The sequence below is a fragment of the Patella vulgata genome, chromosome 7 (genome assembly GCF_932274485.2).
Source record: "Patella vulgata chromosome 7, xgPatVulg1.2, whole genome shotgun sequence".
In the NCBI taxonomy this organism is placed as follows: Eukaryota; Metazoa; Mollusca; class Gastropoda; family Patellidae; genus Patella; species Patella vulgata.
In genome coordinates this window covers 59,009,740-59,026,021 of record NC_065885.2, presented here as the reverse complement: position 1 = coordinate 59,026,021, position 16,282 = coordinate 59,009,740, and the positions used below count along the sequence as shown (strand labels likewise).

Here is a 16,282-nt window from a genome sequence, read left to right as displayed (position 1 = left end):
GCACTCAAATTCAAACTTATTTGGAAACCTTCAATGTTCTTTATGCTTACCAATCTGGATTTAGATCAAATCATTCATGTGCTACTGCACTGATCCGAATGACAGATAATTGGCTTGATGCTATCGATAATGGTGCGATGAGTGGTATAGTGTATCTTGATTTTAGCAAAGCATTTGATCTCATTGATCATAAGCTTATTATTGAAAAACTACATCTTTATCGATTTGATAATAATTCACAAATTTTGATTGAATCATATCTTGACTCACGGAAGCAAAAAGTATGTTTAGGATCAATTACCTCCTCAATTACTACAGTCAAATGCGGGGTTCCACAAGGTTCGATCCTGGGTCCTCTCCTATTCCTAATTTTTATAAATGATCTCCCACTCAATATTGAATCAAGTGAGATAGATTTGTTTGCTGATGACAGTACCCTGCATTGTTCACACAAAGATATTTTATCCATTGCCAAAAATCTCCAAAATGATCTCTATTTGGTTGCTGAATGGTGTGAAAACAATGGGATGGTAATCAATCCTTCGAAAACAAAATCAATGCTGATTTCAACAAAACACAAAAGAAATCAGAAAAACCTAACTTTATCACTCCATGGTGAGAAAATTGAGACGGTTACTACCGCAAAATTACTTGGAATTCAAATTGACCAAGACCTTAATTGGGAAGCACAGATAGCAGATATGTCTAAAAAACTTGCATCAAAAATATTTCTCCTAAATAAGATAAAAGATCATTTACCTTACGAGACAAGAATTTTGTTTTATAACAGTTACATACTACCAATATTTGATTATTGCTCTATTATTTGGGGAAATGCTACCAAAAGTAGATTAGACATTCTTTTAAAATTACAAAAGAGGGCAGCAAGAGCTATTCTTGATGCACCGATTGAAACTCCGTCCACCTCTTTATTTACTAAACTCGGTTGGCTTACCCTTACACAGAGGATTCTTTACAATAAAATTGTCTTATCATTCAAAATTATTACATTTAATACTCCACTGTATCTAAATTTCCATTTTATTGAAAAATCTCTTGTTTCCAAAACGGATATCTTGCTCCGTTCACAGACCAGTAAATCTCTTTTTCTTCAAAAATGCAAAACGGAATCCATGAAACGTACTTTTCATTATTCTGCATGTCTTTTATGGAACAATCTGCCTTTTGATATAAAGATGTGTAAAAATGTTGAAAATTTTAAGATTAAACTGAAAACTCATTTATTTTGCACACTGAAGGAACCATAATATTCAACTGATGACATACTTATTATTTTTAACTTGCAACTGCATTCTATTTTATTTTGTGTGTAATTATAGTGTTCTTCCTATATTCTACTTGTATAATGTATATGTTTTGTAGTTTGGGAGTGACTTATCAAACTTCCCACTTTAAAATGCTATTGCATTCTAATGATTTTAAATTTATCCTGATATTACATGTATATATGTCTTTGTAGTTTAGGAGGGACCTATGGAAGATTAGTTTTTTTTTTTGCAAACTAAATACGTTGCCTCATTAAATAAAGTTTTTATTATTATTATTATTATTATTATTGTAAACATGGATTGGGGAAATCCGGGTTAGTTTGCTGTTACCCTCCGATGTAAACAGAACACGCTTTAATAATATCATTACAATAATATCATTGCTTTTCATTTTATAAAATTGTTTTTCATTTTAAAAAATTGTTTTTCATTTTATAAAATAGTTTTTCATTTAAAAAAAAATGTTTTCATTTAAAAAAAAATGTTTTCATTGTATAATAAATTGCTTTCATTTTTTTTTAAAAAATTGCTTTCATTTTTTTTAAAAAATTGCTTTCATTTTATACATTGCTTTTTAATTGATTAATAGTAGGACGTCAAACCCCATTTCATTTCATTTCATTTTAATTGTTTAAATTGTTTTCATTGTATAAATAATTTTCATTTAATAAATTGTTTTGATTTTATAAAATGTTTTTATTGCACGAATTACTTTCATATTTTTAAATTGCTTTTATTTTATACATTGTTTTAATTGTTTTCATTGTATAAATTGTTGCTTTTAATGTATCTTTTAGTTTTTGTGCTGTATATTGTTTTCGGAGTGTTTGTCTTTCATCGACGGTAAAAACGTGAATAGATCCTAACCAGAATGAACTTGAATCGAAGAAAACAAACACGTGGTCAATAAGAAATCTCGGACAGACAATGCCCCCTTAAGTTGTCTCGTTTATCGTCTTACTCAGATGGCCCAGTAAGTTAGACGCTAACTCGTCAACCAGGATGTATTGGGTTCACTCCCTTTGTTAGCCGAGAAAATCTTCTTGTCTTCTTGGTATTGAACGGGTGGACTGACAAGGTCCTGTTTACATATTGGCGTGCACGTGAAAATGGAATTCGAAAAATTAGTAGGACGTACAGTAGCTGTCCGGACACAATTTCCCTCGTAGGACACTTTACGGCGTATACCCATCTTCCTTAGCCCAGTCGGTGCCGCAAATTAGGACGTTAATCTGACTCAAGTGTGTTGTACAGCTGCTGTCCGGGCAACACCCCCCCCCCCTCATAGCACACTTTATTGCGTATATCCGTCTTCATTAGCCCAGTTAGAACACTAGGACGTTAAACCCCATTTCATGTCATGGTTGACTCAAGTGTGCCTTACCAGTAAATACGAAAGTAAACCAGCACCTAGGTATTTTATGTAGGGCTGTAACATTCTATATGGGCGCCCATCTGCTCTTTTTTCCGCGTGAATATCAGTTATTTGTCCATACGGCGCCATTCTCACATCAAATCGGCACCCTTAGGCGCTGGGCAGCTAATGTGTATTTAGCACTTTCTTTCTCGCCCTCCTTTACGTTGGAGCGGGCCTTCAATCTTGACGGGCCTTTTCTCTTAAGGACATTGGTATGCGATATGCAGGAGTAGTAAGGACGTAAACTGTCCTGTTGTTTCACTTCGTGGGTTTTCTCCGGGTCCCTTGAAATAAAATTAAACCATGTGTTAGTCCTGAAATGACCTTGTTTGTGTCGAGTGGACGTTAAACCCCATCTCTCTCTCTCTCTCTCTCTTTATTTAAACCGCTGTCATAAATTTTGTATACTCCTTCATATATCCTCTACCGATTAAATTAATTCACCGTGGATAAATATACAAATGAGTTAAACAGCCATATTATCTCAATATTATACTTTACACATGAACAAAACGTTTCCGGTTTCGGAGTTACGGGCACAACCCGGGCAGCGCCAGGACCTCCGCTATTATCTTATATAGCAAATTATGTCCTTACATGTAACAAGAGCGGTATTCAACTATTATATTTGTATTCTATTTACTGCATGAACACATATAGTTATTCACATTCAATGTTAGTATCTTTGACTTGTATTCAGCATAACTTATTATTGTACATGACCTCATATATCAAGCAAGCCAACGAAAACGGATGTAAACGTATATAAGCCAATAGTTGGGTGACATCAATAAATGGGTAGATGGATTATTATATTATTATTATCATTATACAAATCATTTGCATAGCGCACGCTTTTAACAAAAGTGTTTAGATGTGCTGTACAATATACACGTTAAATATGAGAAATCATACATTTAAGAATCTATAATAATTGAAGAAAACTCTATAAAAACTCAAACTCTATAAACATACAATTTAGAATATAAAATAATTTAAAACGAAAGTATAGTAGATGTGAGAAACTCGATAAAGTTGTGTAATAGAAATAGTAAAAATAAGTTTATAAATCTAAAGCTTGTCTAAATAAAAAAAATGTTTTCAATTGTGATTTGAAACAAGATAAGCAGGTAGAACTTCTGAAGACAAATAGGAGCTTATTCCACAATTGATGGGTCTGTATTTTAAACGATCAAGCACCGTAAATTAATAAATGTTAATAAATATTAGCATGTTAATAAATTCAGAAGTAGTATATCCATATAAGTGTTTTTAGTCTGTATTCTGTCTTTATAAAGAATATCAGAAGTTAAAAACGGACAGAAGGGATACAAGATGAGGTATATAAATACGTCAAACAGGAGGCGTGCAAAATGTGAAGATTAAATGATATATATAAATTCAAATTTTAGCTTTAAGGTTAGAGTTAAGCATTGTTTCTTCGTGTGATGTTAGCCTTAGTCCCTAATATGTATTCCTGCACTGTCGTATAGGCTACATGTATGGATATACTTATACATTATTAAGTTTCAATATGACATCATAAAGATACTTATAGTCTACATTTTACTTCCTTTTTGTCATGAATATATTTCAATAACACGTTATATTATTCACTCTTCAACATGACGAACACGTTGATGATATTGGTGGCATTCTGCCTTTCTGTCTGTTCCATCAGTGAAGGTATGTAACAGTTCTTTTGAGAAAGGTTGTAACACATTCAGTCATATAGTCAGTCGTGTAGCTATTGGCTCGATCGATTGAGATGTTTGCCTCTCAGTCAAGTAGTTATAAGGTAGCATTACCACTCGTATTTCAGTACGATTTGTTCAACAATAGTCGGGTCAAGCAAACCCTGATATAGTAACGAATATACACGACATTTCATCAACTTTTAAAACGTCGTATAGTATTTAGTATGGCGGTATATTAAATTCCAAAATCCAACTTTCTTAATGTCAGTCGTCTAATTTCGAACGTCTATTCGTGAAATTTCTAAATTAAGACAATGTGTGATCTAACTTCTGTATTCTAGTTCATTCTATTTATATTATTAAAATGAAAACAGTTCTCTTCATTGAAGCTTTACATGTGTACCATGAACATCGAACAAATTAAGAATAGTGACATTTCTACCTAGCAACAACCATTACAGTCGTTTGGTGTCGCCAATGCCTGCTCAATTTATTCCTTGGTCCAAAGTGAGTGTCTCATTTAATATCCCCGTCCTTAAAATCACAAACCAGTATAAATTCTGTTTCTTCGGGGCAATAACTGAGGAACAAATCTTCTATGGTATCAAACATATCTAAGTTACTATAACTAGTATTTATTGGAGGAATATACGTAACACATCCCACGAGTTTAAATCCGAGTAGACTCTCATCTAATGAAAACCAAAGTGTAAAGTCGTTCTCCGGTCTGCATATTGAAATCACACTTTTTAAGTTTTCTTTCACTAACACGCAACTCCACCTGACGAATTTTTAGATTTTTTTTTACTATTTAGATGTAAATTAAAACCGTCTATTTCAAGTGCGTCTAAGAATGGGGTTTTAGTTTCAACTAAGCATACAATGTCAAATTCAGAAATGTAATTCTCAAAGTCATTAGAGAGTAGTTTTGATTTTAGTCCGCATACATTAAGTGTGAGTAACTTCAGTTCGGGTTGCTATAATTGGTTATCCTCTAATCGCTTTGTTGTAATAATTCTACCACCTGCGTTGACACGAAGTACCGAGTTTGGTAAGTGTCGAATAATTGCTCTTGAATTGGATTCAATTAGTCTCTTGGTTACTGATTTTGCTCTTGATATATAAACATCTTTGAATTCACTCTTTGCCAGCTTACTTTTGTTTTGTAATACTAGTACTCTATTTCTGTGTTCACTGTTCTCAAAGCTTATTTTAACTACTCCTGGTTTTGTTCCTGACTTCGATTTCAATCTCAATACATCAGTAATATTCACCATATTCAAGATTTGTTCATCAAGGGCTTTAATAATACTGAATGCTTTCTCTGATATTTCTTCCTCTTCTTCAAATTTAACACCAAACACTACCACAGTTAAGTCATTGTTTTCTGTCAGTCTATTGACTTCTAGTCTTGATAAATTATCTTTTAACTCTTGAACAGTGTTAACAACCTGGTCAACTCTAATCCTTTCTGTAGTTATATCAATGGATAATTCGTCTTGTAAAACTCTCACCTTTGAGTCAATATGACCCATAATTTCAGCTTTCCAATCATCCATTTACTTTTCTAACATCCCAGTCATTTTCTCTTGATTTGTTTTGACCTCAGATACAGCATCTATTAAAGTTGCGATCTGTTTTGTGAGTAATTCAATATACATAGTGTCTGTAGCATTTTCACTCTCCCTGTCATCCGTTTTATGAGTTTTATTGTCAGGCTTCGGCGTTTCTCCGTAGCTATGTAGAACCGTTTTACAATTCTGTATCTCTATTATTTATGATAGATTGTGATGGTACGCATCCGATACCGGAACATTTGTTTTCGTATAGATGCCACCCCCCTCCCCTCCCCCTCCCCCCCAAAAAAGATTTCAATAGCAGGTATCGAATAGTGGTAGTATAATGATGGATATTGTAAACTTTATTATAATGAATAGAAAATGACATAATAGCAATACGCAGGGGTATTGGCTTTAAAGTTAAACTGAACAAATCCTTCACTGTTGTTTATCAATCTATCATTTGAGAAATTCATAGAAATTGTGTCAGTTACTAACCTTTAGAATCCTAAATTTACATTGCAAATCATTGGTGGCGCGCTTCGGTCAGCAGTCATTATCATATACTTCAAATATGTATAATATGGGAATGACTTGTAAAAAATAAACCATGCTTTGCTTCTCGCGGCCATATTAATATTTTCTGAAATCTAAAATGGAATGTCATCGTAATGTCAAATTTACAATTAAATTTAACGCATCAAACTTTATTATATGAAAGTCGTGGCAAACATGATTGATTAAGCAGTACGAACATGATAGTAACAAAAACAACGTTTGTTTCAATCTCAATTCCCTAACTTTTAAAATCGCCATTACGGGCCTGCTACTACATTGTGTACGCCTGTCCAAAGAAGTCATTATAATCTCACTTAACTTTAAGGTACCTCCCATAAGTCACTTAAGTTAAGTTGATTTTTCTCACTTAAACTGGCCTTTGAATACCACTAAGGCCCATATTTTCGAACAGCGTCTAAAATAATCTGTGATTAGGGCTAATCAGTAACTAGCTAGTTAGAGATTAGTAGTTGACTAAGGTTCGTATTCTCAAAAGTAATCAATGATTAAAATTCATGTTTAAACTTTGATTATAATTAAAAATTTAATCAATGATTAAATATAATCAGTGATTAAAAAGGCTTTTGTCATTGATAAAGGGGCCCAATTACAGGAAGTAGATTAGAAAAGTACATGTTTTAGAACAGTTTTTCCAATCCTAGGGTCCGTGAAATTAAAAGAAATAAAATGTATGAAAAAGAAGGTCAAGAAAAAAAAGAGTTAGGATATTTTTAGTATTCGAAATAAAATTAAAGGAAATGGGGGTTTAACGTCCCACTGTTCTGTTTCAACTGGCAATCTGGCCTAAGGGAGACAGAAATAGAGTTTGGATATTTTTAGTATTTGAAATGAAATAAAATGGAGGTATAACGTCCCTACTGTTCTGCCCCAACTGGGCTAAGGGAGACGGACATACGCCATACAGTGTGCAATGAGGACAAGTTTGCCCAGACAGCGGCACTACGGCTCACAGTTATGCCAAATTCTAAATGCCAAGGGTTATTTTACGTGCGCTCCAATGTGTACAAGGTATTTCGGTTTGTTATCCAATCCAAACGACTCTTCGTTGTCCCTTGCACCACCGTGGATTTCAACAAATATAAAAGTGAAATACATCCTCCTGAACTAATATTAAATAAAGAAAATTCCGGCACTGTAAATGCATCTGTTCTTGACCTGGACATCAATATAATTAACAATAAATTTAATGTCGGTATTTTCGACAAAACGGAAAAATTTGGTTTTGAAGTAGTAAAATACCCGTCAATCTATAGTAATACCGTAAGGCCCTTGATCACTGTGAAAAATCTTGTCGACGCTCTAGAGGGTAAAGTTGGTATCCGATTGACTTTACATTTATACATAATGTCTAAGGTCGGGAGTTGAGGAAGCCTATTGATTTCCAACGATTTCCGATAATTACTGCCAGAGTTATGGCCTTTGATCACTTTGAAAAATCTTGTGGATGCTCTAAACTCTAAAGTTAATATCCGACCTATTTGAAATTTATACACGGCGTTTAACTTCATGAGAGGGGGATGCCTATTGATTGTCAATGCTTTCCGATAATTACTTCCAGAGTTATGGTCCTTGATACTAAATGTTTGTATAGTAAACGTTTGTATAGGGCAGAACTAAAGCTAAACAAATTCTATAGATTTCTGATAATTACATAATGGGTTGTTACTCGTACTCAGATTTTAGAGTCGTAAATGTTTTTATTACTAACCAAAGAAAGAAATATGTGACAACCCATGTTGACTGCACGGACGACTTAGCTGCTGTCGGTTCCCTTTTATGCTAAGAGGTTGATGTGCTCCTTTCTTTGCAGTTTCTTTTGTTAAAAGGTTCTTTGACATTTCTAAAAATAAATGTTTATTTTGTAGTCTATTCATTTTGACTAAAGTATACATAATTATTTATGTTTTCATACCATAGAGAATGTTTAATATTTCAAAAATCTTTTTTAACAGAATTTACGGTGAATGTGAATTTGTTGCTTTCGTAGCAAAATATAAGTGCAATGTGTCAGAATTCAATGAAAAATAATCATTTTTATAACATCCAAAGCGTTGTAATTGCATGTCCACGCACTTAATCCCTCCTTAAACTACCCCCCAGAGATGACTAAATATTGAAGTTATTTATTCAATGATTAAGTACAAGTCAACGTTCAAGAATATCACATTTTATGGTATTCTCGAACAATGATTAACCCAATGATTAGACTAATCAAAGTTTATAAAAATCTTAGCTTAAAATTTAATCAGCTTTTCAGAATATGGCTGGTCAGAAAATCAGAGATTAAATCTATGATTGGCATTAATCCACTTTCGATACTTAACACTGCCTTTGAATATCACTTACCCTTAACTTACAGGAAGTTACGTATATTTAAGTGAAATCTAGTAGAGTGACTATCTTAGACTTAAGATATCCATTGAATACGGACCCAGTTCTTTAGTAGTCATACATTTTAATTCCTTCTTATCAAGAAAATATTTCAATAATACGCTATATTATTCACCTTAATAAGCAATAATCTCCTTAATTTATCGCTTGACTCTTCTCTCTACATCAATTCAAATATGCAAGAATGACGATTGTCATTTCATACACATGCTGCTTAGTATTGTATGTATAACGTAATTTATATTGGTTTGTGTTTTACAGGTTTACCAAAGATTACAGTGGAACCATCTGATGTGGTGGAGGGCGAACCAGTGACACTTACATGTACTGTTGATTCACCTGATATTTATTATATCACATGGTATAGAAACAGTACATACATCACCGATTGTATAGATACTAGGTGTTATGACTCCATCTCTTATTATAACACCACAATGAACCGTTTAAACAGAACATCGAGTATTTATATACAAAACGTATCGAAATCAAGAGATCGTGGACCCTGGAAATGTAAAGACCAATCATCCCCGTTTTATGACGTAATCAAGTTAGATGTTAAAGGTAATGATATTATCAATATTATACCTCACCCACTCCTGGCGGCGATTTGAATGAGGTATTAGTGGGTAAATCATTGTTTAAATTCATGTTCATTGATATTTCATGTGAATTGTGAAATCGCCCTCATCAAGTGTTGAAAAACTCCAACGGATCAAATATTTTTTTCGCGGGAGTGGGGGATTTCTATCGGATGTTGTGTGGAGGAGGGTGGAGGAGGGTGGAGGAGGGTGGGGGCGGTGGGATAACTTTTATCTTGTTTTGGAAAACTACAGCTAATAAAACAACCGAAATTACGGAATTCAACGTTTGCAATATCAAATATTTGTTTGCTTTTTTTGTTTTGTTTTGTTTTGTTTCTGTTTTTTTTTTTTTTTTTTGAGAATTTTATCGTTTTAGAAATAACTGGACACTTGACATTAATTCGTCCAGAAAACACAAGATTTGTTGCTGGTCAGTCCATAGATATAACGTGTAACACGGAAGTGACGTATCCTGCAACCAATATCACGTGGTATATAGAGACTGCAGATAATAAGCTATATGAAGATATAACAACGGATATTGAGGATGGAGTATCAACAAGCAGACTAACACTAACACTGGACAAACATCTGAATAATCACACTCTTTATTGTTCAGCTTTTAATGGTTATGGCGAAGTTCAAACGGATTTTCTCAAACTGGATGTACCATGTAAGTTTAAAAACTAAAAGTGACAATCTTTGCCTATGCATTGAAATTGCTCAACTAATTGCAACACAAGCTTTTTTGTTAGTGCAAATTGGAGTATGGTGTTGTATTAGCAACATACTAAACATATACAAAATGAAATGAAATGGGGTTTAACGTCCTACTGTTCTGCTCCTAACCTGGGCTAATGAAGACGGGCATACGCCATACAGTGTGCTATGAGGGAAATTTTGCCCGGACAGCGGCGCTACGGCCTACTCTTATATCGAATTCCAACTGCCAAGGGATCTTTTACGTGCACGCCAATGTGTACACGGGACCTCGGTTTTTCGTCCCATCCGAACGACTAGACAGCTGTCCTTGTCAGGCCCCCCGTCCTGCATCACTGACAAGGGGGAAACCACGCCGGAAAATCGGGATGAACTTTCTCGGCCAATGCAGGGATCGAACACCCAACCTCCAGGCTAGCGAGCCAGCGCCTTACCCACTTAGCCACGTGATCCCCCTAAACATATACAACAATACAATTTGTGGAAAAGGTATTCGTGTGATGATTTTAAGACAAAGTGGTCAAAAAGTGGAAAAAACCCGGAAAATTCGCTTTTTATGAATTGTGAGAGAAAGCTAAATTTTTATTGGAGCATGGACGTGTATTAACAACATATTAAAAATATGAAAAAAAATAATTTGTAAAAAAATTAATATGTAAAAGAAGGTAATTTTGGGATGGGTTTAAGAGCAAATTGTAAAAATAAAACCCACAAAAATTGCTGTTTTACCGATATATCTTTAAAATCTATGAATTGTGAGAGAAAGGTAATTATTTATTGGGACATGAATGTATTAACATCAATAACATACTAAAATATCAATAAATATATAATTTGTGGTAAAGGTATTTTTATGTGATAAAGCTGAAAATCTATGAATTATTCTGAGAGAAAGGCACTATGGCTAAATATATTTTCAAATTTGTCAGATTTGTTTGTGTCATCGTTTGAATCTTATTTGGAACTTTAGTATAAACTTTAGAAGGAGACTGAATATAAACACACGGATAGATAATTTTTATTCTGAAATATTTGTAGTTACAAGTAAACGTGACAAATAAGACGTTGTAAACAGACAAAACGCAACTTTGGCTAAAGGTAAAACCACGAACGTTTATAGAAACGACTCTTTATATTACTTGGTGGTCCAATGGGTTAACACGTGCACTTAATGTATATAAAATATTGAATTAATTGGTCCAGATCATGTTGTGGACATGTTAAATATAAAACTAATATTTGATAATAACCTGTATGATTGCATTTATATACGTTGGCGTTTTCAGATTGGAAGTGATTTTTTATTTTTAGGATTTTCAACTGTTGTTTTCATCTTTTTTTGTAGATCCACCCACGATCCATATTCTAACAAAAGCAACTTCCATAGCCATCGCTGAAAAAACTTCCAAAGTCATTGCTGAAGGGGAACAAATCTTATTGATATGTTTCGTTCTAGACGCTAACCCTCGAGTACCACCACGTGGTTATAGTTGGAGTAGAAATGGTATAAAGCTAAAAGATCAAACATCAGATATCTTTAAAGTGGATTCAACATCGTCGCACGACACTGGTGACTATACATGTACGGGTAACAATGGTATTGGAACAGGTGTATCATCACCCGTGAAAATTTATGCTGATCCGCGTGTTAAGGAAGATAAATCTGGAGTTGTCACTGGACTCGCCGTGTGTTTGGCTTTGTTTATGGTATTGTCCATTGCACTCTCCTTACTCGTCGCATATCTGATGCTAACCAATAGAAGGTCAACAATCAAAACTAACGGTAAGGATACTAACTTATAGTATCTGATATTAACCATTATAAAGTCAACAACTAACATTAAAGATTTGGATTATGCCTGTGTGTATGGTTCTGCCCAAAGGTAAAGTTTTGGCTTTGTGTGTTGTTTTATCAACTGTATTCTCCTGTTAGTCGCATATCTCGTATTGACCAGTAAAAATGGTTATCGACTTAAATACCTTTGATTAGTTCGTATTGTATTAATCTTTTATTGTATTGAAAAGAGATATGGATTACTGTTGACGGGTAATTGTGACGTTTAATAACGGTGGACTATGTATATGCCCACTTGGACTGCCTAAAATGGAAACCCCATCTTATCCCCCAAACAATTGAAATGAAATGGAGTTTGTCCTCCGTCCTGAACCCACTGACAAGGGGAAGCCACACTGGAAAATACAAACAAAAGAAAAGCAACCGACTTGTATATAATTAATGGACCATGATGTCCAATGATGCTTATATTTATAATGGACCATTATGTTGATTGCTGCTTATATTTATAATGGACAGAATAATAATCTTGGTGTGTACGAGCCTTTAAACATATCTTATATAAAGCATCTTGTAGTATTCACTGTTATAATGTAATGTTATGTGACTAATTTTGATCCTGATAGTGATAATTTGTTTTAATAATTTTTTATTTTTGTTTTAGAATCCGTGGCAATAAGTAGAATTACGTGAGTAACATGGTATATTGAATCTAAATCGTTAATTATAATTATATAATTTCATAGCCATTGAAGTAATGGTGTACAGCATACATGTACAAACATTTTAAATTTGAAATATCTTTTCTGTATTTAGTATGTTTGAAGAGAAGGAGGAGGGGCGGGGGTATCGAGCAGTAATTGCTGCACAGTACAAAGTAAATAACATGTTCCATTCTTGAACCCACCAAAACACACACTTAATAAATATGGTAGCGTAATACTACAACACAGTATTAAGTTCGGTCGTTATAAATAATTTACAAATATAAAAATATTATTTGGTATGTCTTGTATTTGCCCGCCATTTAAGATGGATTTTTTGTCTGTGTTTCTCATGGAAGAATTGGTTTAGAGTTATGCATTAAAAATAATCTTTAATTTGCAGATCTGTCGTCTCTCCCAATAATACAATTAACGGTAAGTATTATCTGTTGTAATTGGGTTGGGGTGCTGTATAAGTACATGAACACGTTAACTCAAGGTCTGTACATATTATCAACTTCTAGGTATACAGAGTAAAATGTTTGTCAATATGTCGACCAACATGTTATCGAAAGAATGGAAATACAATTCTTATTGATCAACAATTTGGTCAATATGTTGTTACGTAGAAGTTGATAGAGTACACGCTGCTTAGGATGAGCCCATGGGCCGTGTATATGTTTACGGGGCAAAATGTGTGTCAATAGGCGAGCCAAAGAAAGAATGGAAATACAATTCTTGTTGGTCAACATGTTATTGGAGAGTTGATAGTGTATACTCTGATTAAGATGGGTTGATTATATTTTGTACAAATATACGAATACTCACAGGGAGAAACAATAGTCATGTACATTATTACTGTTGAAAAAACTGTTTGAATTCAGCGCAGATATTTCACATGTCATTTTGTCCTGTTATCATTGAGATTCTAAACTGTAGCCTTTATTACAACCCTTGGTTGATAAATCACCCGGATCTAGAACAGGCAACATTATTGGAACAAGAGTGAAAGTAAAAATGGATGGCGTCAGAAAGTATTCGAATCTTGGAGTGGTGTGATCAGAACTTTAGGGATTTTTGTGGGGTTGTCAATGAATGTGTGTCTTTTCTCCTCTTTTATTGTAGAAAGTTCAAATTATGAAGGATTAGAGCTGGATACCAGATATGACAATCAGTATACAAGTTTTAATGTTGTCTCGGTTCCAGACTCGTCTCCTGAACGAGTACAAGAATACGATAACCAAGCTTCCGGTGAGTTGTAAATTTACGTAGCCTCGGATGTTTCTCCAATGGCTCTTTGTGATAATAAAGCCAAAAAGATATACACTCCTCTAATATACAGTTCTGTCTCATCAGAGTTCATAATTATTTACGAATTATTGATGTAAGTTGTTCAGACGCTAGCTGCTCTAACTAGAGTGAAGTTGAGCAAGACCGAAAACCATTTTATTTTTGAGTTCATTAGACATGTGCTTGTAACTATTTATCCTGCGTGATATAAAAACATAAATTGTAACATATGAGTCCGTGGAGAAGTCCTTCCGAAAAACAACGTAAAGGGAAGAATTATCGGATGTGAAGACGGATATTGCTATCTATTTTTGGTGTCGTTTTGCAGACAGTGTAACAAATAGTCGTGTTACACATGTTGGTCGCAATATAATCTATGTATGGCGATGATTGTTAATACCATTACAAACCATTACCAAATATCGCATAGATAAACTAAATATATTTATTAGATTACTGGTTAATTCAGTTGAATGGTTGCTACTATGGTTCTATCTTTAATAGGCTTTTTATAATAATATTTACAGATACTGTCGCTACCAACGGAGATAACTCACTTTATGAAAACGTGGAGAGGGCGCAAGCATGAACGGAATAAAAATCAACATTTGTCGTGAAAGAACAACCGCACATAAATAGCTGAACTGTCTAAACAAAAGCGGAAAATTATATACATGTGTTAGGGTGGGGTGGGTGTACTGTACAATCGCAAAAAGAGAGTGGAAAATCACGTATAGTAGGTACACAGGCTCCGCCTTTATAGAAAACATTTTAAATAGCAGCCTCTGTTGTGGAGTTGTAACAATAGCCCATGGAATTTGACGCTCGCGTACTATATATACGTCACTTATCAGTGTACTGGATTTTATTATTAGTAGATTATTTTAATTTATGCCGACAAACTTGAGATGTACTTTTATCGTATCTAAATTATTAGAACTTATATAAAAACTGATTCAGGACAAATCATGCAATAAATGATATATTTGGTACGTAGTTCATTGATTGTTATACTGTAAATACCTAAGTATTAGATATGTTTATGTTGTAAATTGACTGTCGTCCCTGATTTTATTATTTTTAGAGTAACGTAGTTCATTGATTGTTATACTGTAAATACCTAAGTATTAGTTATCTTTGTGTTGTTAATTGACTTTCGACCCTGATTTTATTCTTGTTAAAAACACCTAAAAGCATCGTCACTCAATTTCTTAGTTTATTACAATAATAAACCACCCAAGCCACATTTTCTGAAAACTTCCATTCTTGTAAACTAGGATTGGGGGAAAACCGGGTTAGCTTGCTGTTACCCTCCGATGTAAACAGAACACGCTTTTTAATAATATCATTGCTTTTCATTTTATAAAATTGTTTTTCATTTTATAAAATTGTTTTTCATTTTAAAAAAAATGTTTTCATTGTATAAATTGCTTTCATTTTTAAAAAAAAAAAAATTGCTTTCATTTTATAAATTGCTTTTTAATTGATTAACAGTAGGACGTCAAACCCCATTTCATTTTAAATGTTTAAATTATTTCATTGTATAAATAATTTTCATTTAATAAATAATTGTTTTGATTTTATAAATTGTTTTTATTGTATGAATTACTTTCATTTTTTTAAAATTGCTTTTACTTTATACCTTTATACATTGTTTTCATTGTATAAATTGTTGTTTTTAATGTATGTTTTAGTTTTTGTGCTGTATATTGTGTTCGGAGTGTTTTTCTTTCATCGACGGTAAAAACGTGAATAGATCCTTATCAGAATGAACTTGAATCGAACAAAACAAACACGTGATCAATAAGAAATCTCGGACAGACAATGCCCCCTTTAAGCTGTCTCGTTAATCGTCTGACTCAGATGTCTCAGAAAGTTAGACCAGGATGTATTGGGTTCACTCCCTTTGTTCGCCGGGAAAATCTTCTTGTCTTCGTGGTGTTGAACAGGTGGACTGACAAGGAATTTTATCTAGTCGTTCGGATGGGACGAACAGTCGAGGTCATGTTTACATATTGGCGTGCACGTAAAAATGGAATTCGAAAAATAAGTAGGACATACTGTAGCTTCCAGACACAATTTCCCTCGTAGAACACTTTATGGCGTATACCCATCTTCATCAGCCCCCAGTCGGTGCTGAAAATTAGGACGTTAACCTGACTCCAGTGACCTGTACAGCTGCTGCCCGGGAAACATCCCCCCTCATAGCACTTTATTGCGTATACCCGTCTTCATTAGCCCAGTTAGTGCAGAACAC

General features: G+C 33.9%; 1 protein-coding gene across 2 annotated transcripts; it reads left to right on the top strand.

Moving 5' to 3' along the window:
* The first annotated feature begins 4,220 nt into the window (after positions 1–4,220).
* LOC126827551 (B-cell receptor CD22) lies at positions 4,221–15,021 on the top strand. Of its 2 annotated transcripts, XM_056102144.1 has the most exons (8): positions 4,221–4,392; positions 9,194–9,496; positions 9,893–10,189; positions 11,582–12,019; positions 12,696–12,720; positions 13,139–13,170; positions 13,861–13,986; positions 14,553–15,021. In XM_056102144.1, exons 1-8 carry the CDS (start codon positions 4,332–4,334, stop codon positions 14,612–14,614), a joined length of 1,344 nt encoding a protein of 447 aa, XP_055958119.1. In that variant the 5' UTR covers positions 4,221–4,331; the 3' UTR covers positions 14,615–15,021. The 2 variants fall into 2 exon arrangements, with proteins under 2 accessions (XP_055958119.1, XP_055958120.1); XM_056102145.1 differs by lacking the exon at positions 9,893–10,189.
* The last annotated feature ends 1,261 nt before the right edge of the window (positions 15,022–16,282 follow it).